The following is a 27,255-nucleotide window of genomic DNA, read 5'->3' on the forward strand; positions in this document are numbered from 1 at the left end:
ATGCAAAATAATATTAAAAAAAAAAGGTACTATTTGATTACACAATGCTTACATTTTCCCATAAAATAACACAAAATGTATTATCTATGAGGACCTGGTAACTTGATTGTATTTTCATTATAATTAATATCTTTGGGTTTCTTTATTTAAAAATGATCTATAGTAACACTTTTTTTTTTCTGGTGAAAAGTTGTATGAATTTTAACATATATACAGATTCATGAAAACCCCACCAAAATCAGAACACAGAACAGTTAGACCATTCCAAAAACCTCTTTCATGCTATCCCTTGGTAGTCACACCCTCACCTCACCCCAAGACCCCTGGCAACCACTGATCTGTTCTCCACCACTAAAACTTGGTCTTTTTTCAAGAATTTTTGAGAATGCCAAATTAATGGAATCATACAATATGTAACTTTTTGAAAGTTCTCTGTGTTCTCTCACTCAGCACAATGTATTTAAGATTCATCCAAGTTGTGTATATCAATAATTTGTTCCTTTTTATTGTTGTATATTATATGCTATGGATGTACCACAGTTTATCAATTCACCTGTTGAGAAGCTTTGGGGTGGCATCCAACTTTTGACTGTCACAAATAACAGTGCTGTGAACATTCATGTACAGGTTTTTGTGTAAACCAGGTTTTCACTTCTCTAGGCTATATGCCTAGGAGTGGAATTGCTGGGGGTCAAATATATATTTAACTTCATAAGAAATTACCAAACCATTTTTCATTCCCATCAGAAATGTATGAGAGTTTCAGTTGCTCCGTATACTTGTCAACACTAGGTATTGTCACCATTTTTTCATTTTAGCCATTCAATTAAGTATGTATCTTTTCGTGTTTTTAATTTGCATTTCCTGAATGTCTAATGATACTGACTATATTTTCACATGCTTATTTGCCATCCTTATATCCTCTTTGGTGAAGTGTCTGTTCAAGCCCTTTACTCATTTTTAAGTTGTGTTGTTCTCTCATTACTAATTTTGAGAGTTCTGTACATATTCTGGATACAAGTCCTTTGTTGGGTAGGTAGTTTTCAAATATATCCTCCTAGTCCATATCTTGTCTCTTCATTCTCATGACAGTATCTTTGGAAGAACAAAAGTTCTTAAATTTGATGAAGTCTAAGTTATCCATTTTTTTTTAATCATTCCTAAGAACTCTTGGCCTAAACTCAGGTCACAAGGATTTAGCTTATGTTTCTCATTTAGATCTATGATCCATTTTGAGGTAAATCTTTATGTAAGGTATGAGATTTATATCAATAATCAATAATATATATTATTATTTCTTTTCCTATGGACAACCAATTTTTCTAATACACATTAGTGAAAAGAAATATCTTCCCTCCACTGAAATGTGTTTACACTTTATCAAAGATCAAATGACTGTGTTTGTGTGAGTCTATTTCTGGACTTTCTTTTTTGTTCCCTCGATCTCTATGTCTTTATCTTCTGGCTGGGTCTCTTTTAACTAAAAACAGATAAATTTGTCATGTGTCATGAGCAATAGAGGGGGGAGGGAAAGCAGCCCCCTGTGTTCCCAAGAACTAGGAACAATTAATTCCTCCCATCACCTATTTCCTGCCACTTCCTAACTCAGGTATCACAGAAACTTAGGTGAACCAGTTAGTTTCATGGTATAACAAATTAATACAACCAAATGTCTTCTTCCTTAAAGGCTTTCTTCACGCCCAGTGTTTTCCTGGTGATGTCAACTGAAAAATATGCCAGGCTCACATGACTCTGAACAGAGAGAAGGGAGTTGCACCCTGACTTAAGGAAAAGTTTCAGATGAAAATATAACTCTGTTTACCAGGTAGAGAGATATGAACATGGAAATACCTTACTATTTAATTTGAAAATAAAGTGTCATCCAAGCCATAGCAGGAGTTTTATTACATTGACAGCTGGTCTCTGTTAAAAATAAGTTTCTGGGTTGCCTTTCAGCATTGGGCCATTTGAGTGAGGAAGATCCAGAATGACATTCCAGTGCACAGAAATATAAATGGATGGACACACAGCCAGATGGACACAGATCTAGATATTTTCCTTTCCTTTCCTCTAGCCCAATCTGGGATCACTGAGTATATACTATGTTGTAACAGGTCATCTTTGCTGTTTTATGCATCTCAAAGTATTTTATTTATTAGAATGGTCGCTTTAATGTTTAAGGCAAAGAAATATTCACTATTCATTGAGGGTCAGTTATGTGTTAGGTTAGTGCTTCCCAACATTTTTGGCACCAGGGACTGGTTTCGTGGAAGACAATTTTTCCACGGACAGGGTTGGGGGCTGGGTGTGGGAGGGTGATGGTTCAGGTGGTAATGAGAGCTTTGGGGAGCAGCAGATGAAGCTTCGCTCGCTCGCCTGCTGCCCACCTCCTGCCGTGTGACCCGGTTCCTAACAGGCCGCAGACCAGTATCGGTCCACGGCCCGGGGGTTGGGGACCCCTGTGTAAGGTACCAGGCTACACAGGTGACACAGAACAGACAGGGTCTGTTCATTGTTGGGGGCTTCCTCACAGCTTAAACAATTATCTCTATTTGGTCCTCTGAACTGTCAGATTTGAGTCACCCTGGGATTAAAAGAAATCTTTGAAAGAATAAGTCAGAATTTGTAATCTTGGTGAAGTTTAACAAATTTGTATATTTAAGATTGATCTGAATCAAGCCAACCCTTCCCCTTTTTGGTATGAAAATCCTGGCCACTAAGGTAAATCAGTAACAAACACCTTTGCTGGTGAACCAGGTGACATGATCTTCCCAGGGCTTCTTATATTGATGGTTTAGGGTTTGAATGCCTTTGTTCAACTGACTTTAAAGAATAACTTCTTGGTCCTCACAACAGAAGTTGAGCTAAAGTTGGTTTACATGTTCATACTTGCATTTGGTGTGAGTCATGAGAAACAAGGATATTTATTTCCCGAGGAAAGAGGGAAATCTGAGTCCATTTTTAATCCCTCCCAGTGACACAGCAGAGTGCCTTGGGCAATCTGTTGCTCAATAAATATTTGCTGATCCAATATCCAATTAGCCAGAGATCTCTATCTACAAAGAAATTTTGTCTTTGCCAATCTGTCAGAGTACCTGTGTTTGTGGGACTGCCCTGTATTTCAGAACCTTTGCCCATAAGGAACATCCTGGAGCAGGGAACTGGTCGTGTCTATACAACACCCCATTTCCTGGGTACAGCATCCAGGTAAAATTAGACTCTAGTAAGCCACCCTAAGCGCGTGGTCCTTCTTCTTCTCCCAGGCTCCTCAGTTGTCCCTGTTCATTGCTTTCCCCGCTCACAACTGGCAAGTGTCACCGGACCCTAGCACGAGAGAAGAATGCCACTTTCAGCATTTTGATCAGCTGCGGTACTGGAGCAATCGAGGTAAGGCCACCACAGGCACAAAAGGATGAAAGTTTGTGCATCTGATGACGGGCGACTGGGGTAACCTTAGAATAGTAGGAAAGGCCCCACCAGAGGAGAGGGACTCCTGCGTTAATGATTACAGTGAAGCAGAATAAGGACAACAGCAAGAACACCTGGGAAAAACAGGAGGACTTTGGTGAAGTTGAAAATGAGGTGGAAAGAGAACTCTGAATTGCAAGAAGCACAGAGGAGAGAGACTCTTGGTCTGTGAAAAACTGGTAGTTTGGAACGACTGACCAGCGGTAAGAGAAGGCAAAAGAAAATTCTGAAATATTCAGGAACACTTGCTATCAAAAGAAGGAGGTTTAAAATTACAAATGGAAGAAAATGAAAAGTCGAGGCGGTATTGAGGAGGGGCGGTTTACCATATTCAGATCAGACTGCAGGTTCCCAGAGGGGAGCTGCAGAAGCTGGACGGAACCCTGGGATTATTAGTGAGGTGGGTGGAGCACGGAGCAGCCGGAGCTCCGATGTGGATGTGGCTTTCAGATGGTGCCAAGTTCGGGGAGATATGCGAATGCTGTGGTTACAGAACACAGAGCAGCCCGGGCGCCCAACGTGGTTGCTGAGCGCCCAGAGGATGCACTCAGAGGTGGGTTTGGGAAAAACACTTGCCTTTGCAACATTGCTCCGAATTGAGCTGGGCTCCCAGAAGTGCTCTAATACCTTTAGATCATCTGATAGCAGACTCTGATGTTTACCAGTTTCAGGGAGATCAAGCCATTGTGAAATTTTTTTTCTGTAATAAAACTAGCCCCAGCCAGCCAGACTGGGAATTTGCTGCCTGAGCTGTTTTCCAGCATAGTTTTGCTGGCAAAACCAGATGTGAGTGTTTCCTCGGCTCTTGAGGAGCCTGTTTACACTGACTTTATTTTTACTGCTAGCTTTCAGGTGGGAAGAGGGAGATTTAAAGGTCAGCAGGTGAGCGGAAGGATCCTGTCCTGCCATTCCTGGGTGTGCTTCTGTGTGCCTGTGTGTGTCCATACGTGTGTGTGTGTGTGTGTGTGTGCCTGTGTGTGTCCATGCCTGTGTGTGTGTGTATGTGCCTGTGTGTGTCCATACCTGTGTGTGTGTGTGTATGTGCCTGTGTGTGTCCATGCCTGTGTGTGTGTGTATGTGCCTGTGTGTGTCCATACCTGTGTGTGTGCGCCTGTGTGTGTCCATGCCTGTGTGTGTGTGTATGTGCTTGTGTGTGTCCATGCCTGTGTGTGTGTGTGTATGTGCCTGTGTGTGTCCATACCTGTGTGTGTGTGTGTGCCTGTGTGTGTCCATACCTGTGTGTGTGTGTGTGCCTGTGTGTGTCCATGCCTGTGTGTGTGTGTCTGTGTGTGTCCATGCCTGTGTGTGTCCCTGTGTGTGTCCATACCTGTGTGTGTGTGTATGTGCCTGTGTGTGTCCATGCCTGTGTGTGTGTATGTGCCTGTGTGTGTCCATGCCTGTGTGTGTGTGTGCGCCTGTGTGTGTCCATGCCTGTGTGTGTGTGTTTCCACATGCGAATTGTTGTGTCCTGATCGCTTGTTTGTAGGCATAATCATGGGTGCCAGGCTGGTTGTTTGGCAGTTTTGTTTATTGTAAAGAAGGTAAATCCATCTGTGGGGTTTTCTGGATTGGAGGGCAAGGGATATTTACTGTCAACAGGGTTAGAACAAGGAGATATAAGATACTGAGCTCAAAGGTGCATCTAGTGTCAGGATAAGAGCATAAATAGCTCGGAAGAAGCCAACTACAGGGCGTTTCTGTCTTGAATGGAACTTTTGAGTGGGAAATACAACTTGGAAAATTGCCCTTCGGTCAACACCCCAGTGAACAGAGCTAAATAGAGTAAAATTTGGCTGGACTCAAATGCAGTTTCATCAACTCTCCTTCAATTCTTTTTTTTTTTTTAATTTCCCAAAAGATGAAAGATGGATGCTCACAATTTGGAAATGAGAGCTTGAATGACGAATTGAGAAGGCAAGTCTGTGGTCCACATACACAGTCCCAGAGAAATTCAGCACCCAGAGACTAATATCACTGAGAAATCTATGCACAAGTGCTCTCTCTGCTGAGAGACAAACCAAGACTCTGCTGTTCTGCTCAGCATAGACCAAGAAGACATGAAATCCCTAATGGAAGGAAACTTAGAAGATTGCCTGCTGAATAAGGTAAGGACAGATACGGGTCTCTCCCATGCGCCCCTCCCACCCTCCCGCCCCACCAACCTTGATGCAGAAAGAATTTCAGCTTGTTTCCAAAGATACAGAAAATGCTCCTCAGGAACTCAAGACCATCACCCATAACAGTGTCCAGGGACTTACCATATTTCAGTCCTCTCTTTGAGGTTCTAGTGCAAGAGGTACATTGGAAATAGGATGTGGAAGGAAGAGTTAGAACTTGGGCTGGAACTCCAGCTCTGCCACTGATGCCTGGGTGGTCATGAGCAAGACACTTAACCTGTCTGAGCCTCAGTTTTCTTCTCTGTAAAATGGGAGTGATAATAGGATCTTAGTGGGGTCTTTGAAAAAGAGTAAATAAGAAAGCTCTTTGAAAACTGTAGAACTGCTAGATTAAAATATGTATGTATTACCACTATATTTTTAGAATGCATCAATTAAGAACTAATTTAATTTCTTCTCTATAGAGTCATAGGCTCTTTGGATGTTAGAACTTGAAGGGACATTAAATATTATCTAGTTTAAGCCTTTCCATTTATAGCCAAAGCGATTAAGACACAGAGCCACCCTTAAAACTAAAACATTTAAACAAAGAGGCCCTAGTCTAGGGTTTTCATGCCTTTACGAGTAAACAGAGCGAGTTCATTATTATAATGATAAGTCAAGTTGATTTCTTAGGCAAAACCATTAAGAGGGTAAATAGGGAAAACTTATCATAATAAAAATTATAGCAAACAAAATGATTTCTGCTTTTGGGGGCTATAAGTGGAAGGGGCGTTAGCTGGCATTTCCCCATTGTCCTGTGTTTTCTGAAAGAAAAAAATCCAAATATTTTAGCCTGGCATTCAAATAATACTTTATCTTTCTACTCTCTGCTTCCCTGCATCTTCAATCACAGAAATTCTAAACAAAAGCTCTCTATGTGGAATCCAGCCTGAGCATGTGTTTTCTTTGGCCCGCAGAGAATTTTTAAATTTTGTCAAATTTGTTACAAACATTTCAAAATAGTGAGATTTTGCATAGAAATCCAGCTTTCCATCCTCTCTGGAAAAAAAATCAGGTTATCTGGCAACCACAGGTCCCAGTTTCTTACCTGGCAGCCATGGGCTGGAGCTGAGTGTCTGTCCCACTGGAGGCTGCGGCACTGCTGGGGTCTGACATCTGCCTCCCCCCCCCGCCCCATGTGTGTCCCCTACTCCGCCCCATAGGTGGTTGAGTCTGACAGCCCTGTCCCACAAGAACTGTGCCCTGAGAAGGTCTCAGGCCAGAGCATCCCTCCCCCCAACCTGGGGAGATATCCTGTCTCTTCTTCATTTTTCTGGCTCATCCTCATCCTTCAAACTCAGCTCAGAGTCCACTTGCTCATGAAAGATTAATCTGACACCCCAACACAAAACGTTTGTGTCTTCCTGTGAACTCCCATCGTAATGATCACTGATCGTATTTATTTGGCGATCAATTGTATCTTGACTCCTGATGCCTTTCCTGTTGTTATCTTGGTGGCAACTTAAATAGTGTATCATTTTATTCTTTATAAGTTTCCAGAGGGAAGAACAGTGTCTCGGATATCTTTATTCCCTTTGAATTCACATAGTATCATTGCACGTATGTGGTCAGGAGTATCTTCAGGGCTCATTGAAGGTAATGCAAGACGAGTGTTAAAGGTGCTAGCAGGTTGAGGCCCTACAGTGTCTCATTTAATCAACAATCATGTGACACGTGCATATTGCCTCCATTTTAACAGAGGGGGAAGCAGGGCTCGTGCTGATTAAACAGCGTGTCCAAAGTCACACAGTTGGTGAAGATGCTGTGGTTTCAGCCTATTCTTTTTTTACACCAAACCACATTTCATCTGCTAAACCCTCTATATCACCATAAACACACACAGTGCAAAACACAGTGCCCAAAACACAGGTCCGGATGTGACCTGCTTAGTGAGAGAGAAATTTTGTGTTTGGGTATCTTTAAGGGTGACCCTATCTCACCTGCAGATTTTGCACATAACCCCAAAGGTAAAAGGAGGAAGTTCCCCATGCAGACAGCAAATGCTTAACATCACAAGCGCTACATAGAGATTTACTTATTTATTGAATTTTATTTTCAGCTGCATTGGATCTTCATTGCTGCACTCGGGCTTTCTCTAGTTGCAGTGAGCGGGGGCTACTCTTCATGGCGGTGCGCAGGCTTCTCCTTACAGTGGCTTCTCTTATTGTGGAGCACGTGCTCTAGGCGCACAGGCTTCAGTAGTTGCAGCACACAGGCTCAGTAGTTGTGGCTCGCAGGCTCTAGAGCGTAGGCTCAGTGGTTGTGGTGCACGGGCTTAGTTGCTCCACGGCATGTGGGATCTTCCCGGACCAGGGCTTGAACCCGTGTCCCCTGCATTGGCGGGCAGATTCTTAACCACTGTGCCACCAGGGAAGCCCACTACATAGAGATTTAAACAAGGTGCTGGAGGGGAAGAGAGCAGTGTGACCTCTGATGGGAGAGACGTTTCACAGAAAGAGTGATGACAAAGGCTTAGCGCATGCGTAATGCATAGGGTTTTAACGAGTGGAGGAGAGGCCTTCCAGCTACTGGAACCCCATTCAAGCAGTTAGCGGTTTTCATTCCCAGTCTCCTTGTCCTTGGGGAGGCAGAGCAGTGCAGTGATTATGAACAAGGGCACCGCCTGGGTGTGGATTCCTGTTCTGTGACTTATTGACTCCGGGACCCCGGGTAAGTTATTACACTTTCTGAACTCCAGTGTCGTCCTCTGTAAAATGGGGATTATCACAGCATCCACCTTAAAGGCTTATCGGGAGTTTCAAAGGAGCGAACCCTTATAAAGTATCCTGCGCACAGCAGCGCCTCACCAGTCTTAGCTCCACGGTGCTGCTGTTGCTATGGCTTCTGCTGTAGGGAGCTGCAAATATCCTGTGGGGCCCAAGCATTTGGTTCATGGAAGAATTAGTCTAAAAAGATGGAGAGTGTGATGTCTTATCTGTATGGATCACTGAATTTAAGTCTCCATGCCTTTAAATTATTAACCCCTGGAAGACAGAGACAGTCAGTGTCTGCGCCCCCCACCCCACCACTTTTTTAAACTGATTATTGGAGTTAATGCAATTCCAGAATTAAAAGTCTGACTTCCTGTTGTCCAGAAGGAAGGTCTCAGCCTTTTTCCCCAGTGGCACTCACCATGGATGACATTCGCATTGGCCACATGCTCCTGGGTGTGGCCAGGCCTGTGTGGCATTCCTGGTGCACTATTTAGCATACCCCCTACCTCCCTCTCAGGAAAGCATGTGGGAATACAAGTGAGTCAGACTGATGTAATTATAAGGAATAACCTTGAATTCTCAATAATTTTTATTTGAAACAGGAAATTGTTCACAAACTTGAGCTATTAATAGCAGCAAATGATGTGGGACAACAATGGGCCTGACGCTGTGCCCGGGGAGGTGGACATGCGTGTGGGCACACAGACAAGCCCTGGAGGGAGGCCCACAAAAAATGGATGGCAACCTTAAAGGTGCCAACAGTCTCTAATGACTGTTTCTGCGTAAACTCTGCTTAGTTAGAGTGACTAAATCTGTATGCTAAGGAGTGTGGCATAACTTTTGCAGGGTCAGTGCAATGCAGGGGTTGGATTAGATGATCTAACCACATCTAACATCATGGTCCTGGTTAATTTACCACAATTCATTTCTGCTTTTGCTCTGCCACACCCACAAATGCTTCCCTTTAGAAACAAAGTGTTTCTCTTTATTTATTTATTTTTTAAGACAAAGTCTCTTTTACTTATTTATTTATTTATTTGGGCTACGTCGGACCCTAGTTGCAGCACACGAGATCTTCATTGCAGCTCACAGGTTCTTTCATTGTGGCACTAGGGCTTCTCTCTAGTTGTGGTGCGCAGGCTCCAAAGCACGTGGGCTCTGCAGTTTGCAGCACGCAGTCTCTCTAGTTGAGGCGCACGGGCACAGTTGTTGCCACGCGTGGGCTTAGTTGCCCCTTGGCATGTGGGATCTTAGTTCCCTGACCAGGGATCGAACATGCATCCCCTGCATTGGAAGGCAGATTCTTTACCATTGGACCACCAGGGAAGTCCCAACCTTTGTGCATTGACCTAATCAGCAGAGGACGTGACTGAAACTTACACAGGCACTCAAGGTCAAGTTTGGACTGCATGAGGGAATTCCCTGGTGGTCCAGTGGTTAGGACTTGGCGCTTTCACTCTTAGGGCCCAGGTTCGATCTCTGGTCAGGGAAATAAGATGCCACAAGCCGCAGGGAGAGGCCAAAAAAAAAAAAAATTTGGACCAAATGGGCTTTGATCCATCTTCTTAAATTATCATATTTCCTCCTTAAGTTTGTTTCAAAGCTTTGCTGTGAAATAAATTTAGTGACAAGACTGCTTCAAGGTTACAACGGGTATCTTAGCTTGCTTCCTGAAGTTTGAGAGGCAACAAAGGGATTCTGACATTGGGCTGGCGACCGACCGTAGAGCCTCCTTCTTTCACCAGGGCCACTCCCTGTAAAGCTGCCTCAGGCCCCATTTCCTGCTTTTCCACACAGTGAAATGGAATCTTCTTACCCATAGGCATGGTCAGGACAAGCGGAGGGAAACAGCCTGGGGCTTCTGGGTTGTGGTTTAGACTGTGGGAGTGACAAGAGGTACGTGGGACTGAGCCTGGGAAACCCCCAGCCCAAACCCCTTTGGGGGCAGGTGAATAGCTCTGTGATCCTGTTTGCTAAGAACCAATGGCAGGAAGTGTATCCAGAGACATAGGCAGGAAGGGGCTGCCCATCACCTAACAGGAAAGCGGCTCCCCCTTGACTCCAGGGGCTTGGGTCCTGGGGCAGGCCTGTCCAAGGCAGGGCTCTCCCTCCGCAGCCCTGGTTAAGCCCTGCATCACTGTCCGACCCCTGCTGTGTCGCCCTTACGTGTCTGCGGCATGCCAGAGCAGTCAGTGTTGCGGCATGTCAGAACAACTTTGGACTTGTTATTTCATGAACTCCAAACTGAGGGCATGGTCAGGTTCAGAAAGAGGATAAAGGTAGGTATTATTTCTGGAACTCCTAATTGAGGGTGTAGCACAGTGTGACAGAAAGAAGAGTTGGGGAACCTGGGCATTAGGTCTAGTCATACTGCTAAGTACCAGTGTGATATTAGGAGGGCCACCGTGTCACTCTGGCCTTCTGTAAAAGGATACCAGACAAGATGATTTCTGAGGCTCTTCCAATTCTAAGATCCTGGGTTTAAATTGCCGCCAAAGTGACAGATAAAGAAAATTAAAACCAGAATTTGTGGCTCTAGGCCCAGAAAAGTATTTCCTTATTCTGACTTTTATCTTCACACGTCAGAACAGGTCATAAAGAGGAATAATGAATGAGAAATTATAGGTGTCTTCTAAGGGGTGTCTGAACTTGTCCTGCCGGTAAGAAAATTCTACCATCAAATGGCAGCATAATTTGTAGATGAGGTTCACAATGGAGAACTCTTCCCACTAGGTGCGCGCGCGCGCGCGCGCACACACACACACACACACACACACACACTTTCAAGCTTTTATCAGTTAAAAATTATTTGATAGTATCAATACGGTAATGAATCTTTCATTAGTTTATTAACATAGGAAACAAAATGTATCTGCATATATAGAGTCACCACTGTGTTACTAACAGTCAAGTTCTATGGACTCACATCAGTGGACTTGGAAGATTTGGGAAATTAGCCTTAGTCCTCAACACATTCTGAGAACTTCACTATTCAAGATTACTATTTCCCAACCATTCTGACTGCAGCGTTCTATCTAGTTAGCCCTTGTCTTACTTTTTCCCACTATTCCTGATCAGATGTCTGGCCCCTGAACTTGTCTAATGTCCCCTAATCTACCAAACTGGCTTCATCCATTCTCGGCCCAGGCTCGAAAACATGGCCCTCCACTGATCTCTTCCCTTGCTCTCCTCCAGATCTTGCCAGCAAACTCTAGTCTCAGCACTTCCACTGTTACCCCTGGAGGGCCGGGAGGTACTGGACAACCTCTTATAAATGAGCCCACTGGTATCCCACAGCCTCATGCACCCAGAGCTGAGTCTTGGTTCTGCCTGGCAACCGTTACCCATGTGCCCAAATGGCCCCTCATCCCTTAGAGAAGCTATTGCCAATGTCTGTCACCCTGAAGTCCCCTGCCTCCCTCTTCTCACCTCACTCTCAACGCACTGCCTTGTCTCCTGCTGACGTCAGGCAGGAAATCTCTATGCTTTTACCTGCATTTGTACCCATCTTCTTTTCCTTCTGACGCACGGAGACGAGCTCCTCACCAGGTTTCTGGACTTCCACAGTGCTTCCTGGCTGGGAAACCCTTGCTCAGGGGTTTTGCTCTCTGCCTTGTTCCTTCTTCACTGGCTCTTTTCTCTCAGCATCTAAACATGTTCGAACCTGTGTGTCCTTTTGAAAAAACCCGTTGCTGTCCTTGTTTTTGTTTTTTCCTTCCCCCAGCCAGGCTTGCGGGAGGAGTCGCTTACCTCTGACTTCACTTGCTGGTTTCCCATTCTCTCTAAACCCACTGCCATCTGGCTTGACGCCCACGGTTTCCCCAAACACATCAGTCCTGTTCTAGTTACCAAACTCTACGGGCATTTGGGGGGCCTTATCTCACTCAGCCAGTTACTGTTGACTTTGTTCTTGAAATTCTTCTTCCTTTATTTTCAAGACCTCTCACCGTTTGTTCTCCCACCTCACCATTCTCCTCCAAGGCAACGTCTGCTCCAACAAAGTAGAAACAATTGCAGTTCTCCCCTTGTGCTCCTTGTGTTAAGTATCTACCATTTTCTCTTTCTAGAACAACCTTCTCTTTCTAGCTAACTCCTGCTAACCTTTCAAGATACAACTCTGATATACCATGCCTTCAGGAAGGCCTCCAGGCTAGATGCAGTTTCCCTTTTTTGTGTACCCTTAGCATCCTTTGCAAACCTATACTTAGCACTAATGGCTGTAATTTTAATTTCCAGTTTATTGGTCTTGCTTTGTCATCTTATCTGTCAACCTCTTGACAACACTGTAGGCACAGAACCTGGCATGCAGTGGATGTTCAACAAAAATTGGTCAAATGGAATTGAATCCCAGCACATCAGAGAAGTCCTACACTGGAGAGACCCTTAATTGTGCTTCTGCAAGCACTTGCCTTTATTTGGGGCATATGGCAAATGACCTGCCCCTCTCTGTGACTACCTTCTCTCTTCCACTTACATACTCCAAAAGATGCAGAATCTTCATAGTTTACAGATGCTCAAAAAAGCTACCCTTTGTCCCTTCTCCCATGATGAATGCTCTGAGATGAACACACGGAGAGGGGTGGCTGGCTGCTGGTGGCAAGAAGATGATATTAAAAGCTAGTATAGACCTGATCATCGTACTTAAGGTCATATAAGACACACGCTCTGAAGCATCTCTGAGGGAGACCCTTGTCAAACACCAGCCTGCAGGTGCCTCTGGAGCAACGTAACAAAGAGCCCGTTCCAGTTCTTGGAGACTTGCCATGCAGAGTCAGAAGAGACATCAGGGCACGCCTTTTCTTAAGGGTCTAGGAGCCAAAGGACGGGGTGAGCGCAGGGGAGAAGGGAACCATCATGTATTGATGACATACAGAAGACGATCCGCCGCATGTTCACGTGCCTTAGACTATTTTATATTCACCAACCCGGACAGCAGGCATTCTTATCCCGTGTTAGACTCTCACCATGGTTCACAAAACCCTGTGGGATGGCCTGGCCCCCACCATCCTTTCCAAGTTCATCTCCTATCACCCTCCTTCTTCTTTTCCTATAACCACAGCAAAGGCCTCCTTGCTGGCCCTTGAGCCTTGCCAAGCTTGCTCCTGCTTTAGGGGCCTTGGAATTTGCTTTCCCAAGCTGTCATCAGGGCTCGCTCAAATCTCACCTCCTTCGAGAGGCCTTCCCTGGCCACCAGTCTAAAATAGCAGCCCCTTTATTCTCTAGTCCCTTATCCTATTGTATTGTTCTTCTTGGGACTTATACCTGATCTTACATTATACATATGTGTGTACACATATATGTATATGTGTTTGTGTGTATGTATGTATGTATACACACACACATACGCATGTGTCCTGTATTTTCAACTAGAAAGCAAGTATCTCTATCTTGTTCGCTGCTGTCCTGCTCACTGTCATGCGAGGACCTAGAAAGCACCTACCGCAAGGCAGGTACTACATAAATATTGAGCAACGCTTCTATTTCAGAAGAGAACACTGAGGCACCAACGAGTGTCATCAGACCTAAGTTCATCTCTCCCGGAGCTCTTGGAAGGGCAGGATTTTCTGAGCTGTGCCCTGTCTCGTCACTTCCTTGGGGCTTGATCCGGGAATAACGGCCTTTGCTGATCCTTTCACACCCAGGTGGACTTGAGGCGCCAGTGGATTTCCCAGACGGTGGAAGAGGTGCAGAAAATTGTCCATCGTCTGACCACAGAAATCAGCTACCAAGACATTCGATTTCAAGCCGTCCTTTACTCTGACACGTACAATGAGAACATTAAGGTACGTGGGTCACTTGGCTCTAAGTGCCCACCCAGCGAGCCAGGAAACAGGGGGGTGGTCTCAGCATGTGTCAGGCACTCGCACCACTAAGATTACTAACAAGATCTCTTAGTATTTACCACTTACACTCATTGCATAGATGTTACTGCAGTTGAAGCCCCACATTCCTACTTTACAGATGATAAAAATTGAGGCTTAAAAAAGTCAAATGACTTGATCAAGTCATATTAGGCACTAAAACCAGAACTCCACCTGTGCTTCTGATTCCAAAGCATGTTCCACTGTACCAATTAAAGTTCAGTTAAGGGCTTCCCTGGTGGCGCAGTGGTTGGGAGTCCGCCTGCCGATGAGGGGGACGCGGGTTCGTGCCCCAGTCCGGGAAGATCCCACATGCCGCGGAGCGGCTGGGCCTGTGGGCCATGGCCACTGAGCCTGCGCGTCGGAGCCTGTGCTCCGAGACGGGAGAGGCCACAACAGTGAGAGGCCCGCATACCGCAAAAAAAAAAAAAAAAAAAGTTCAGTTAAGCACACATTCATTTATTAAGCACCCATTTAATAGATTGGGGACTGGGTACAGGGAACTCAAGGCATTGGTGAGAAAAGAGTTGAAAGTGATAGTGGATGGGCTACAGGTGGGGGAAGGAAGAAACTGGAAGAGGTGGCCCTTAGGAACTGCAGGAGCAGCCTGGCAACTCTGTCCCTGCTAAGGAATCCCACAGAGCTCTAAACCCCCAGGGCCCGTGTGTGACAACCAGCATTCATGCAACATGGTAGTGTGGGCAAAGCCAGTCTCACAGAAATGATCTCACCCAAACTTGCACACAACCTAGTGGAACAGACATTATGGTTTGCTCCCTTTTAGAGATGAGAGAAATGAGGCTCTGAATCATTCTGAATCTCTGTGTTCCTTTATCTTGATTTTTCTTGTGACACACAAGAACCTCTTTCATAGAAGTATTAAACTTGTGTGTACGCATGCCCCAGCTCTCACACAAGACCGTAAGTTCCTTGCTCATAAGGATCATGTTTCTTGCTTGCTCCCTTCCTAGCACCCAGCATAGTGTGTGGCCCATGGTAGACACTCAACTTCTGTTGTATGAATGAGGAATCAAAAGAATTGGTACCTGAACGAAAGACCATTGCTAGTCCAGGACATTTCAAGTTTGGTGGGTACAATGACCACCCACAAGATGCTGGGACTTGTGGATTTGGGGACAGAATCAGACTTTAAGAAATTTACTCCCGGATGAAAATTATAAAATTAGATTGGATCCTGGAATGTCAGAACATCATCTGCCCACCTCTACTACCTTGCCAACCTAAACAGGACAAATATAGGCAAGTGACTAGGAATAGAAACATAACACCACTTTTCCTAGAGCTATATCTGGAGAAATTTCCTTCTGTGGTCGCACTTAGAATTCATAGCTTAAAGTATATCTTGCATTTATATACACTGTATCCTGCATATTATATAAGTTTTGAAAATAGTTACAGTGGGACATATAAAAATGCTTTTATTTTATCTTGGCCCAAATTCAATAAGCATTTATTAACCACCATTTTTGTGACTAATAACATGATAGTTGTGTTCTTGGATTCATATGAAAGTGGGTTCAAAAAATATATAGATTTGGGGTTTTTTGTTTGTTTTTGTTTGTTTTGGCCACGCCACACAGCATGCAGGATCTTAGTTCCCCGAACAAGGATGGAACCCGTGCCCCCTGCAGTGGAAGCGCAGAGTCTTAACCACTGGACCGCCAGGGAAGTCCCCCAAACTATATAGATTTTAAAGGCCATAGTTTAGATCCCCCCTCCCTTGTTTTAATCCCACCACATTTCAATGGACACCAGAAGTCACGTGCACCCATCAACTAAACATCCATACTACTGTTCCATGAAAATGAGGCAGAATGAGTTATTGCTGATTTCGGTGTTCACCCCTGAATTCGCCACTGACTGGTCCCTGGGCAAAGGTTATTGAAATTCCACTGTCAGAACTTTCCGTGGAGAGGAGGTGGCTCTTCCAGTGTATAGCTGAGTGATGGGGCAACATGCAGGGTGGAGTGGGCTGCTGTGTGATGTGATTAAAGGTCATTTCCCTTTGGTGGTACTGCACTGTGGACTAATTTGTTCTATCTCTTGGACTATTGGCCTGACCACTGCCTTCCCGGTTCCTGTAGAAACAGAGTAAGTAGATTCTTAGTGTTTACTTCTTCCCATTAAACTTAGAATCATCTCAATAGCTCACCTTGTCTCAACAAACAGGATTTCATGTCACCTGTGATTCTGTAAGGATTAGTCATTAACACTGTCTGTGGGTCATCAGTACAAGCAAAAAGAAAGGGAGGCATTTTGCAGAATTCTTTCACGTCCTCTCCCATCTCTTCCCACCCTTAATTCATACCGGATCTTTCACCCATCCCGGGTCATTGATTCTTGACTAAGAACCAGCTCAGGAGAGACAATTAACCATTGAACAAGCAATCGGAAGACCTAAAGTCAAGTTCTGGCTCTACCACTGACTGGCTGTGTGTCCCTGGGGAGACTTGGAGCCCCTCTGAGCCTCAGATTCCTCATCTGGGAAATGTTAGCAAAGCCTACCTCATGTGTAGCTGTGAACATGAGATAGGCTAATGCACAAGAATCGCAGTGCTTGGTAGGTGCAGAAAGCAGTGACTACTAGTTCCCCTCCCTGCTTTTTGTCCCCCTCCCCTCAAGCTTTAGGTGCCTCTAGAGTTCCGGGTCCACTTCACTCTTTTTCCTTGCAGATCCATGAAACCCAGGCCTCACTGAGTTAATTTCTTTGCCCGAAGCGTTACAATGGGCTAGTGGCACAACAGAGACGGAATCCTCTGCCAGCAGGCGGGCAGGTGGGCGCAGTTCTGTCCTCCTTGTCACATTGCTAAGGGTTGAGTGGTTAACTGAGCGGCCTGGGTCAGCAGGGCGGCTCCCTGAGGGCTTGTCGCCTCCCGAGTCTATGAACTCACACTCCTTCTCCCTCCTTTCCTAACCCCAGGTTTTGGCCCCCACCCAGCTCCTCATCACAGTCCCCATGAGAGGCCTGGCCGGGTACAGGGAGGCCCGGCAGCAGCGCTGGCGCTACTACACCCTGCAGGGCGCCCGGCTGCCCTGCCCCCTGCGGGACCCAGAGGGCCTGCAGCAGTGGCTGGAGGTGGAGCAGTTTCTGAAGAGCCTGTGGCAGTGGCACGAGGCAGATGTGAACATTGACGGAGACATTGTGCCCGCCAAGGTCCTCCAGGTGTTCCGGAAACTGGTCGAAAACGCAATTGAAACCTGTCACCTGTCAGGTGAGCCGATCAGGAAATGTACAAGGAAAATGTCTGGCATTTCCATTTTGCTCTAAAAATACCCCTCTGCTTGGGTGTTTCCTGAAGCTCACGCCCCTAGATTGAGGATACAATCATGTGCTTTTTACATCTGTCTAATCCCCATAATATGAATTAGCTCTTTTTTATGCTGTGACACACAGAATGGAATTCATACTCACAACACACTTGCGTGGCCTCAAGAGATTACTGCCCTGGCGTAGATAAGACAGTCTTTGGGTTAGGCACCGTTTCCAAGATGTTAGCTTCAAAACCTGGGTGCTTTCGCAAATTACTCATCAACCTCAGATCTTTGTTATTAGCACATTCCCACTACAACAGCCTCCAACTGACTGCAGTATTCCAGTGTGCTGGGACAGCACATCTGGGAACCACCGACATACCAAAATACAAAAAGCCAGAAGCCATAAGGAACTGATTATGTTTGACAACCCCAAAATCTTTTTTTTTCTTTTCTTTTTTATTGAAGTATAGTGGATTTACAATGTTGTGTTCGTTTCCAGTGTATTGAATATAGTTCCCTGTGCTATACAGTAGGTCCTTGTTGGTTATCTATTTTATAAGTAGTGTATATATGTTAAGCCCAAACTCCTAATCTATCCCTCCCCACACCCCTTTCACCCTTGGTAACCATAAGTTTGTTTTCTATGTCTATGGGTCTATTTCTGTTTCGTAAATAAGTTCATTTATATCTTTTTTTTTTCTTTTTTTAGATTCCACATATAAGTGATATATGTCTTTGGCTTACTTCACTTAGTATGATAATCTCTAGGTCCATCCATGTTGCTGCAAATTATTCATTCTGTTTTATGACTGAGCAATATTTCATTATATATATATATATATATATATATATATATATATATATATACACACACACACCACATCTTCTTTATCTATTCATCTGTTGATGGACATTTAGGTTGCCTCCATGCCTTGGCTCTTGTAAATAGTGCTGCAATGAACATTGGGGTGCATGAATCTTTTCAAATTATAATTTTCTCACAACCCCAAAATCCTAAGCTACTGTACAGTGTAGCATATGTGCACACCTGCCCACACACATGTTTCTGTTCACACAGAGTAAAAAGGTGAATTTCAAACTGGGAAAATGGCTAATTTCCTTAATTATAAAAGAGTATTTATAAACCAATAAGAAAAGCTATGAGCAGACCAATAGAAATACTGACCAAAAAGCACGGCTCACAGAAAAAGAATGTAAATGGCTAGTAAAAATAAAAAATGCTCCATCTAACATACATTCCAAGAAATATACATTAAAACACCTCGTAGGCTGACATATAATCATGCTCAGTGCAGGAGTGAGTATGGTTAAATAGGCATTTTCATGCATTGTTCTTGGAAGTGTAAATTGGTACCTCCGTTTTCAAAGGGCAGCTAGTCCATTTTTGTTTTTGTTACGTGCTTACTCGGCAATTCAACAATTCCAGTTCTAAAGATACATTCCTACAGATACACAAAGAAATATGCATGAGGATATCTACTGAATTGGCTTTGTAATAGTAAGTCATTAGAAATCATCTGATGGCTAACAAAGGAAAACTGACTTCATCGATTATGCTCTGCCTAGTGGACTATTACGCGGCCTTTAAAAAGCACGAGGTGTGTCGATAATGGATTGGAGCCCCACACCCCCTGTCTGTGCAACACCATTCACACTCCAGGTGCATATCGGGGTGTGTTTCTCCGAGAAGACTTGTATTTGATTTTTCCTGGTACTCTCAAAAGTACCATCTTACCTAGATGATTTGGGAAAGTAAACATCCAGGCCCTAAACACAGGATGGTGACTAATGCCTTTGAAATTCTAGGGAGGAGGGAAGCGCTTGGTTTTTGTTGTTGTTTGTATTAAATCAACTATCCAGAGCCCACGAGAAAATCTGTCTATTTCTCTTAGTTCATAATTTCCCTCAAGGTACAGCTTTTCCTGATTCCAGGCTTGTGAGGCTTACCACCTAGCATAAGCCCCAGCCTCAGCCCGTTAGACCTCCTCTCCTCCTCTCTGTGCAGTTTCTATACACAGAAGCTGTAAGTACCGAGGCTTAACGCCATGAGGGTATTTTGGCAATTCTCCCACTTAGTACTTTCCTGGGTAGGTGTTCTTGCTTCATTGCTAGTTTCAAATGATTCTCCTACTTTCTGGCAGTCTCATTACATACAAATAATGTTTTTAAACTTTTATATGTCTTATTGGCAGTGGGTTTGGGGATCTCCAATCCAACATGTGACTTTAACAGAAATCCCTCCTTTTCATTTCCCTTTTAAAATACTTTGTTGACTTTTGCATTTGCATATATTTCTCATTGGTGGAGTAAATTGAAGTAAAAGATAAATTAGAATTAAAAAAAGAATGGGGTGTGTGTGGTGTATAGATGCACACACAGAGTTATGAAAAATGCCCGTGAACATAATTAAGTGAAAAACCAAATTGCTGAATCATATGCAACTCCACTTGTAAAGAAAGAAGAGGATCTGCATGTCCTTTTGCTTGTCTAGACAGAATAGTTCTGAAAGATTCTGTAATGGAAATAGCTCGCGTTGAATGGACTGTTACCATGTAGAGGGTGCGTTCATGGATTATTTCATTTAATACTCATAGCAACCCTGTTAGAGTGAGGATCATTTTTCTAACTGTTGTACAGACAAGAAAACTGAGATTTAGAGAGATTAAGTAACAGGCCAAAGGTCACACACCGAGTTGGCAGAGTAGGCGAAGCAGGGTGTGGGCCAGGCAGGCTGGGACCAACATGTGCTCACCTCACTCTGCGACACTGTTAATGGTGAAAGTGCATATAAGAGGTTCAAACTGGGCCAGGTTGATGAGGTACTTTCAGTAAATAATGCTGCGGTGCCAGACGTTGTCATGTTCCTGTCTGCGCAGCTCTGATGAGATGCAGACAATAAGCTCTTTATCACACCCCAGCCAAGGAGAGGAGTGTTTTCCTTTTGAACAGCCTAACACAATTAATAAATGAGTTTCTGTTTCCTTCTCTGAGCAAGGAAAAGCAAAATAACAGATCCCGATTCAAGACGGCTCATCCCTATGTACGACGAAGGCAAGCCAACAAACAAAACATTACTGTGTATCTGTTGAAAGAAAGGGGAACAAACTGGAAATGAATTCTAATGTATGAGCTGGAAAACCTTCCCTGATCCATTCCTTTTCTCTCCCTCTCTTTGCCTGGTTGGAAAAGACAGGGAGGGCTTCTTTCTGCTTACTTGACTATTCAAGCCAGCGGCTATGCCACACTTTGAAGTATTTTATGATTTCAAGGCTTATGATGATAAATCCATCTGAGGCTAGGCTGGTCAATGGGTGGTGGGAACAAATACCGTCTCTGAGACTGTGACTTAGTTAAGAGACAGGTTAAGCTGAACCCCACCAAAGGCAAATGAGTAAGTAAAGGGTCTGAGGCTGTCCTAAATGGGGTCGACATCTGGGTGGAATGGGGGGGGGTTATAGAAAAATGCTTGGATTTCATCTTACAGTAGCAAAAGCTACACCTTTTCCTTGTATTCTCTGTCTCTTTCAGTTGAGCTTTCTGGAAAGAGTCTATTAATTTTTTAGAAAAGATAGGGGAGGAGGATGAAAGAAAAAAGTAAACCCCACCAACAATGAGATTTTTCTAGCAATGTTTCTATCAATATTTACTTAGCTAATTGTCTAGTGTTGACATAAACACGCTGCCCTGGTGTGCTACTGAAACTCTGAAAGTTGCCCCACCAGTTACAAGAAACTGGTAGGAGCCACAGCTCACAAATTCCTTCTTTGAACCCTAGTATTGAGCCAAGCTTTGTCTTCCCATTGTCTGTCATTTACCACCAGGTAAGGTCAGCATGCTAATGGACCGCCCTGCAGTTCGAGTTGCCGTGGAAACCTCCACAGGTCTGGTGGAACTAGAGCTGACCCCCTCAGTGGAGATCCCCACCGCCTGGTCCAAGAAAGCCCGGTGGCCTTCGTGTCTGAAGCGCTGGCCTTCTGCAGAGAGAGTGCAGTGCATCAAGGTATTAGCCTGCAGGGTCCCGGCTCACCAGAGATGCTCTCACCTTAACCAACCACAGCATCACTAACCACCAACCAGCTTCGGAAGGAAAATTGAAATTTCACTAGATCCCCAGAACCTGCAGCGGCACCTGGGAATCTGTGGCAAATGCAGATTCCCGGGCCCTGCTCTGGCCCTAGGGAATGAGACTCGGTGGGCAGGACCCAGCAATCTGTGTTCTCACAGGCCCTCCAGGTGATTCTGGGGCAGGCTCAAGTTGGAGAACCACTGCCCAGGAGAAAGTGGACGCAGCCTCCCCAGTTAATTGCCTGCGTGCAAGGGGCTCCCCTGAGGCTCCCTCCGTGTCCCCACGTGGGATGTGCTGCTCGCCCAGTGGCAGGTCCCCCGTCCTAGTGGACTGCTTCGGAGATGGCTTTCTCCTCCACCAGCATCATCCTTCTGGTTTCCCTCTGTTTTTCTCTTCCCGCAGTCATTTGGGTTTAGCTTGTTGGCCTGTTCGAACTATCACTGGCAGCTGAGCTTCTTGCGGGCTGAACGGGTGCTGCTGGAGCAGCTGGATGAGGACGGGGGCTGCCGCAGGAAGTGTCTTCAGGCCATGAGGCAGATGAAGGAGGACGTCTGGTGTCCAGGGAAAAGACCTGTGATCACATCCTACCACCTTCAGGTGAGTGTGCCGCCCCGGCCTAGAGGGCCAGGGCGGCTGGGGCTGGGTAGGTCCCTCTGCGGCCTCTGCAGGGTCACCAGAGCCACTCACAACGGGGGTGTGTGTGATGAGTAGGAGGGGGCCTAGTGTCCATCTTTGCCATCTCACAAATTCGTACTCCTTATGGAGATATACAGCCCCAGCCGCGTGCACGTCCACAGCATCCCTGCCCAGGGTCCCTGTCCTCCACCTCCTTTCTTCCCTCTCCCAGTTTCCCTCTTCCCTTTCTTCCTTTCTGCTTTGCCTTCTCTCCCTTTCCCTCTCCCCTCCTTTTATTTCACTCAACAAACCAACACGAGCGCCCACTATGTGCCAGAAACCCGGCTGAGGTTCAGAAATGAATGACAACATGCAGTCTCTGCCCCTGAGAAATCTACAGTCTGGTGAAATCTTGGGAGTTCCTCAAACCTGAGATGGATTCACATTTCCCCTCACGTTATGACTCATTCAGTCCCCATTCTAGCCCAAGTGCAGCCATTCATGCGCACACACATACACACTCACACACGCACTCTGTGCAGAGGAGAAAACCAGGAACTGTTGTGGTACCTGACAAACCTGGCAGCAAACCTGAACTTCTGGGTTGCAAATCACCAGGCAAGGACTTACCATTAGACAGCCATAAATGCATCCACTCACTCACTCAGCAAATGTTTATTGAGATCCCTGTGGGCCAGTCCCTTGCCCCCACACCTGCTGTGTGCTCTACACCTGGAGGTACAAGGTGAACAAACGCAGATGTGGTTCCTGCTCTCATGGAGCTTGTGGTCCAGCAGGGGAGACAGACGTTGGTCAATCAGTCTGCAGGTGTGCGTGGAATCGAGCCACGTGGGGGAATGCTGGGGTGGAGAGGAGCATTGCTCTAGGAAGGCTCAGGGTAGCAGAACCTGACCTGGACCAGGGCGTCAGGGGGTCCCCCCTGGGGAGATGGCCTTTGATCACACTCTCAGCTCCTTTCTCAAATTTCTGACCACCCATGGTGAACTGGATGCTCGGGTAATACTGCGTGCAGCACACTGTGGTGGGGGGAGGTATCAGACTCTTAGTAGCCCCAGCCCAGCTAGTATCCATCCTGGAGCTTCAGCCCTTCTCCCCAACCTTCTACACAGGTGAGCACATGTCCCTGGGGTGTGCGGTGCCTTCCTTGCATGCTCCTACCTGGGCCTCGTCTCGTCCAGTAGACAACCATTTCCCAGCCCTGTGTTACTCTTTCAGGCCTAACACAAGCTATTTAAGGGCAACTCATAGCGATCCCTTGGTATCTCTCCCAATGCTTTGTATGTAGTAGTTGCTCAGTAAATATTTGCTGATCATCTGAATGAATGACTTCACATTTTACTCCACTTTTCCCCCCCAGCAAAATTGTTCATCTTTGTTTTGCTTTCTTATCTTTTCTGATAACCTGTTCTCCCTGACCCGCCCAAGAATCTGTTAACATCTCATTTGCACATACTGGGGCCTTTCTCTCCAGTTTCAACATTCTTAAAGTGTCCTCAAACCTGTCCCCCTAAAAACACACACCTGTTCTCCTGGATCGAGGACACGTACTTTCTGAAGCTAGTCTAATTCATTTCGGGGATTTAGCTTCTTTCTTACTTGCCTTACCACTGGCCACACTAGGAAAAGTCAGAGCTGAGAAGGAAACTCCAGGCGGTCTCATATCAAATCTCATACTCTTAACTAACCACTGACTTCACTGCTCCGCAATTAGGATGGATGAAAACACTTTAAGTACCGCGCGAGTATTTTAGAAAGATTGAATAGGGCCACCACAGGCCTCCCAGCCCTTGACTGCTCTCAAAACTGCATTCCATCCAGGATTTACTTGTATTCCAGTGGCTTCTAAGTCACCTAGAGGATTTCAGGGCGACTCCTTAAAGGCCCCCTGTTTTAGTCTTCCCTAACCCACCTACACGGCATAATAAAATTGTGCATTCTCAAGAACGAGCAGTTAAAAGGGGGTTATTTGTTGAGAAACCGAAACAGTACGGACTGCCTTTTCCCCTCGTCTTCCACCCTTGTCCAAGGGTAGAATTCTCTCACGTGGAGGCGTCGGGATGCATGTGGCTGCTGGTGTGGGTGTGAGATACCATCCTGGATGATGGCTTGAGTGTGCAGGATCCCTGCCAAGACTTTAGTCTGGGGAAAGTGGAAGACACTGGGCTGCAAAACAGCATCAGGAAGGATGTGCCAATCATGGGCACCTCCTAGAAGGTCTTTACCTCCTCCCCAAAGAGGCTTCTCCCCCATAGCAATTTCATGTGAAGAAAGAGCTTATCTTTCATTGGCTTATTTATTCCTAAACCTGCTCAAAGGCACAGAGGCTTGCTTATAATAGGCTTAACTGCTTCTGTTTGCTTAGGGAGATAAAAGCTTAACTACAAGAGGAATTAAAACATGTTTTTTATTAGGTTATCTTGACTAGCATGAAATTATCTCCAACTCATTTACTCAAAACAATGTACTCCAAATCAAAACACATTCAGTGTCTTGCTGTGAACCTAAAACTGCTCTTCTACTTTTTAGGAAAGTCTATATTTTCAAAATACTCAACGTCTACACCCAAACGTTAATTATTTCACTCAGTCAATAAATGTCAATTGACTGCCTCCCGTGGGCCAGTCCCTCTGCTGAATGTAGTAACATCAGCGTGAATACAAATAGGTCTAGTCCTCTGCTCACAGAGAGTTTGCCATCTAGTAGGGAATCACCTAAACACATAGGAAAACGACCACCACTGTCATCATTGCTGCATATGAGAAGTATGGGATGAAGAGAGTGCTTAATGGGTGTCATAGGGAAGCTTGATGTGATGGATGAGTTTCCTGGACAAGCTGGGGAAGGAAGTACGCTCTATGCGGAAGAAGTGGGTTGTGAAAGGCCCTGTGATAGAAGAGAGCATGAAACGAGGCCAGTGTGGCTAGAAGGAAAGAGGGAGGGAGAACACAGGGCGAGATGAGGCTGGAAAGGAAGGGAGGTACCAAACCTTGTCAACTAAACCATGCTAAGGATGGTATTTTTTAATTAACAAACAATGGGAAGACTTTGAAGTATTTTAGACAAGAAGAAACATAGACCGATTTATATTTCAAAGAGATCACGTTGGCTGCAGTGTGGATGACGACAGATTGGATGGTGACAAGAAGAGGTGCAGGCTGTGGCAGAGGTCCGGGCGAGACACGGTGGGAGAGGGTGATCGTATCGGGTGGATTGAAAAATACGCAGGCAGCAGGATTGGCAGGACTTGATTGGAGGTGGTGAGGGAGGGGAATGACTCCTAGGTTTGCGTCTTGCGTAACAGGCTGGATAAACAACCCTGGGAGCACATGAGGTATGTGGGGGAGGGCCAGGAGTTCAGTTTGGACATATGGACTGAGATAACTTTCAGATGGCCAAGAGATACCAGGTAAGGAGGTCAGAGGAGAAGTGTGAACTGGAGAAAAGAAATAGCAAGTTATCTATACTTAGTGTGAGCCCCCAAAACTCCAGCATTAGGGCAGGTGGAGGGTGAGTGCTCCAAGGCGTAGCTGCACTGCTCAGAGAAACCCACTTGGAAGCCAAGTGAAGAATGGCTCGGGAGTGAGGGTATGCATGAGAGAACCAGATTCCACTGAAAGGTCAGGTAGGGTGAGAGCTGGAAAGAGCCTGCTGGGTTTAGCAAACATGGGGATCACTGGACCTTAAGGAGAGCAGCCTTTGAGGACTGATGGCAGAAGAATCCATATTGGAGTGGGTTAAGGCAGGAAATCAGAGGAGAGGAAATGACAAATTATTAAGATGATTCTCTGCAGAAACCTGGATTTGCAGAGAGGTGAGAGTTAGGGCAGGAGGGAGAAGTGGCACCTGGGGAGCAGGAGAGCTTTGATAGATTTAAAAGCCAATGAGGAAGAAGGAACTCAATCATTTACAGTTGCTGGAAGGGGAGATCCCAGCCCTGCAGAGGGATTTTCCCAGGCTAGGGGGATGCAGAGAGGAAGATACCAAATGAAGGAACGATGGCTGGTTTGCACGCACAAGGCATTTTCCCTGTAAAGGAGGCAAAGTCATCTGCCAGGTGTGGGGAATCGTGAATTTTAGGAGAGTGGTGATCATTGGAAATGCCAGTGGAGAGAGAATAAATTACCAAAGAGGCATAGGAGACCAGCAGGAGGAGGCTGAGAGCCCGTCCAAGGCTGGGGATCATAAATCCACGGCAGACCCAGCCTGCCCCTGGGGCTCCCGTCTCCTCCTTCCAAGGCCACGTGGGCTCAGGAACGTTCCTGAAGACACTCTCCTCAATAGACCGGGACGATGTCTGACACCGCCTCTTCCTTCCACAGACAGTGCTCTTCTGGACTTGTGAGAAGTATCCCCACCCAAAGGACTGGCGGGTCTTCAGCAGAGCGTTCCTGCGCCTGGTAAGGAAGCTGCACAAGTGCGTGAGCCAGCACTTTCTGAAACACTACTTCGTGCGGAAGAGCAACCTCCTGCGGTACGCCAATTCAGGCGAGCTGGGGGCCCTGGCCCAGAAGCTGGCCTTCTTCCTGCAGAACCCCCAGATCAGCCTGCCCTGATGCTGCCCTGCGTGGGACGCTCTTGGACAGTTCATTCAAGCTTGACCTCACTCTCTGTGGATTGTTCCTCAGTCAGAGGCCAGGATCCTGCCCAGGAGAGAAGCAACGGACGGCAGAGGAAAACTCCATCAACCCAGCAGCACTTCAGGGGGGAAAACCTGTGCCCCAAGATGTCTGGTCCAGGCCTCCCTGCAGCCAAGCAAGCATTTCTGCCCCCACTAGCTACCTCTTTGGGAGACGGCTCTCATCAGGCTTCCCCGAGCCATAGTTTCCGAACCGATGACAGTTCTGAATTTATTTTCCCTTGCTCAGGCTCTGGTTGTCTGTCAGGGAAGATGTAGAGAGAACCCCCGGAAGGTCAGGCATCAGCCTGCTGCCCACGAGTGGTTCTCCAGCCCACTGACCACGGGCTCATTATTTTTCCATTTGTAAAATGGGACTGTTCCTATGCCTCCCTCAGATCAGGGCTGCGAGCCTACGGACTGTGCTGCTGCCCTTTCA

General features: G+C 45.8%; 2 protein-coding genes across 2 annotated transcripts in view; both read left to right on the forward strand.

Moving 5' to 3' along the window:
• Positions 1-1,739, forward strand: part of SLC22A15 (solute carrier family 22 member 15) — a 177,311-nt gene extending 175,572 nt beyond the window's left edge. Inside the window, exon 15 of the transcript XR_013828315.1 lies at positions 1,688-1,739. The gene's annotated coding sequence lies outside the window, so the exon portion shown is untranslated. The remainder of the gene's footprint in view (positions 1-1,687) is intronic.
• Positions 1,740-1,759: 20 nt separating this feature from the next.
• MAB21L3 (mab-21 like 3) lies at positions 1,760-26,900 on the forward strand. The gene is made up of 8 exons (XM_079921469.1): positions 1,760-1,825; positions 3,264-3,387; positions 5,327-5,573; positions 13,984-14,124; positions 17,144-17,435; positions 21,321-21,499; positions 21,968-22,162; positions 26,521-26,900. Exons 3-8 carry the CDS (start codon positions 5,526-5,528, stop codon positions 26,752-26,754), a joined length of 1,089 nt encoding a protein of 362 aa, XP_079777595.1. The 5' UTR covers positions 1,760-1,825; positions 3,264-3,387; positions 5,327-5,525; the 3' UTR covers positions 26,755-26,900.
• The last annotated feature ends 355 nt before the right edge of the window (positions 26,901-27,255 follow it).

This window comes from Stenella coeruleoalba (assembly GCF_951394435.1).
Source record: "Stenella coeruleoalba genome assembly, chromosome: 1".
Taxonomy (NCBI): domain Eukaryota; kingdom Metazoa; phylum Chordata; class Mammalia; order Artiodactyla; family Delphinidae; genus Stenella; species Stenella coeruleoalba.

What these genes read in the sequence shown, in the direction of transcription:
- MAB21L3 (XM_079921469.1), top strand. Translation starts at nt 5,526, where the DNA reads ATGAAATCCCTAATGGAAGGAAACTTAGAAGATTGCCTGCTGAATAAG. An exon ending in AGAGAGTGCAGTGCATCAAG is followed by an intron (nt 21,500 to 21,967) that starts GTATTAGCCTGC and finishes CTCTTCCCGCAG; the next exon opens with TCATTTGGGTTTAGCTTGTT. An exon ending in TCACATCCTACCACCTTCAG is followed by an intron (nt 22,163 to 26,520) that starts GTGAGTGTGCCG and finishes TTCCTTCCACAG; the next exon opens with ACAGTGCTCTTCTGGACTTG.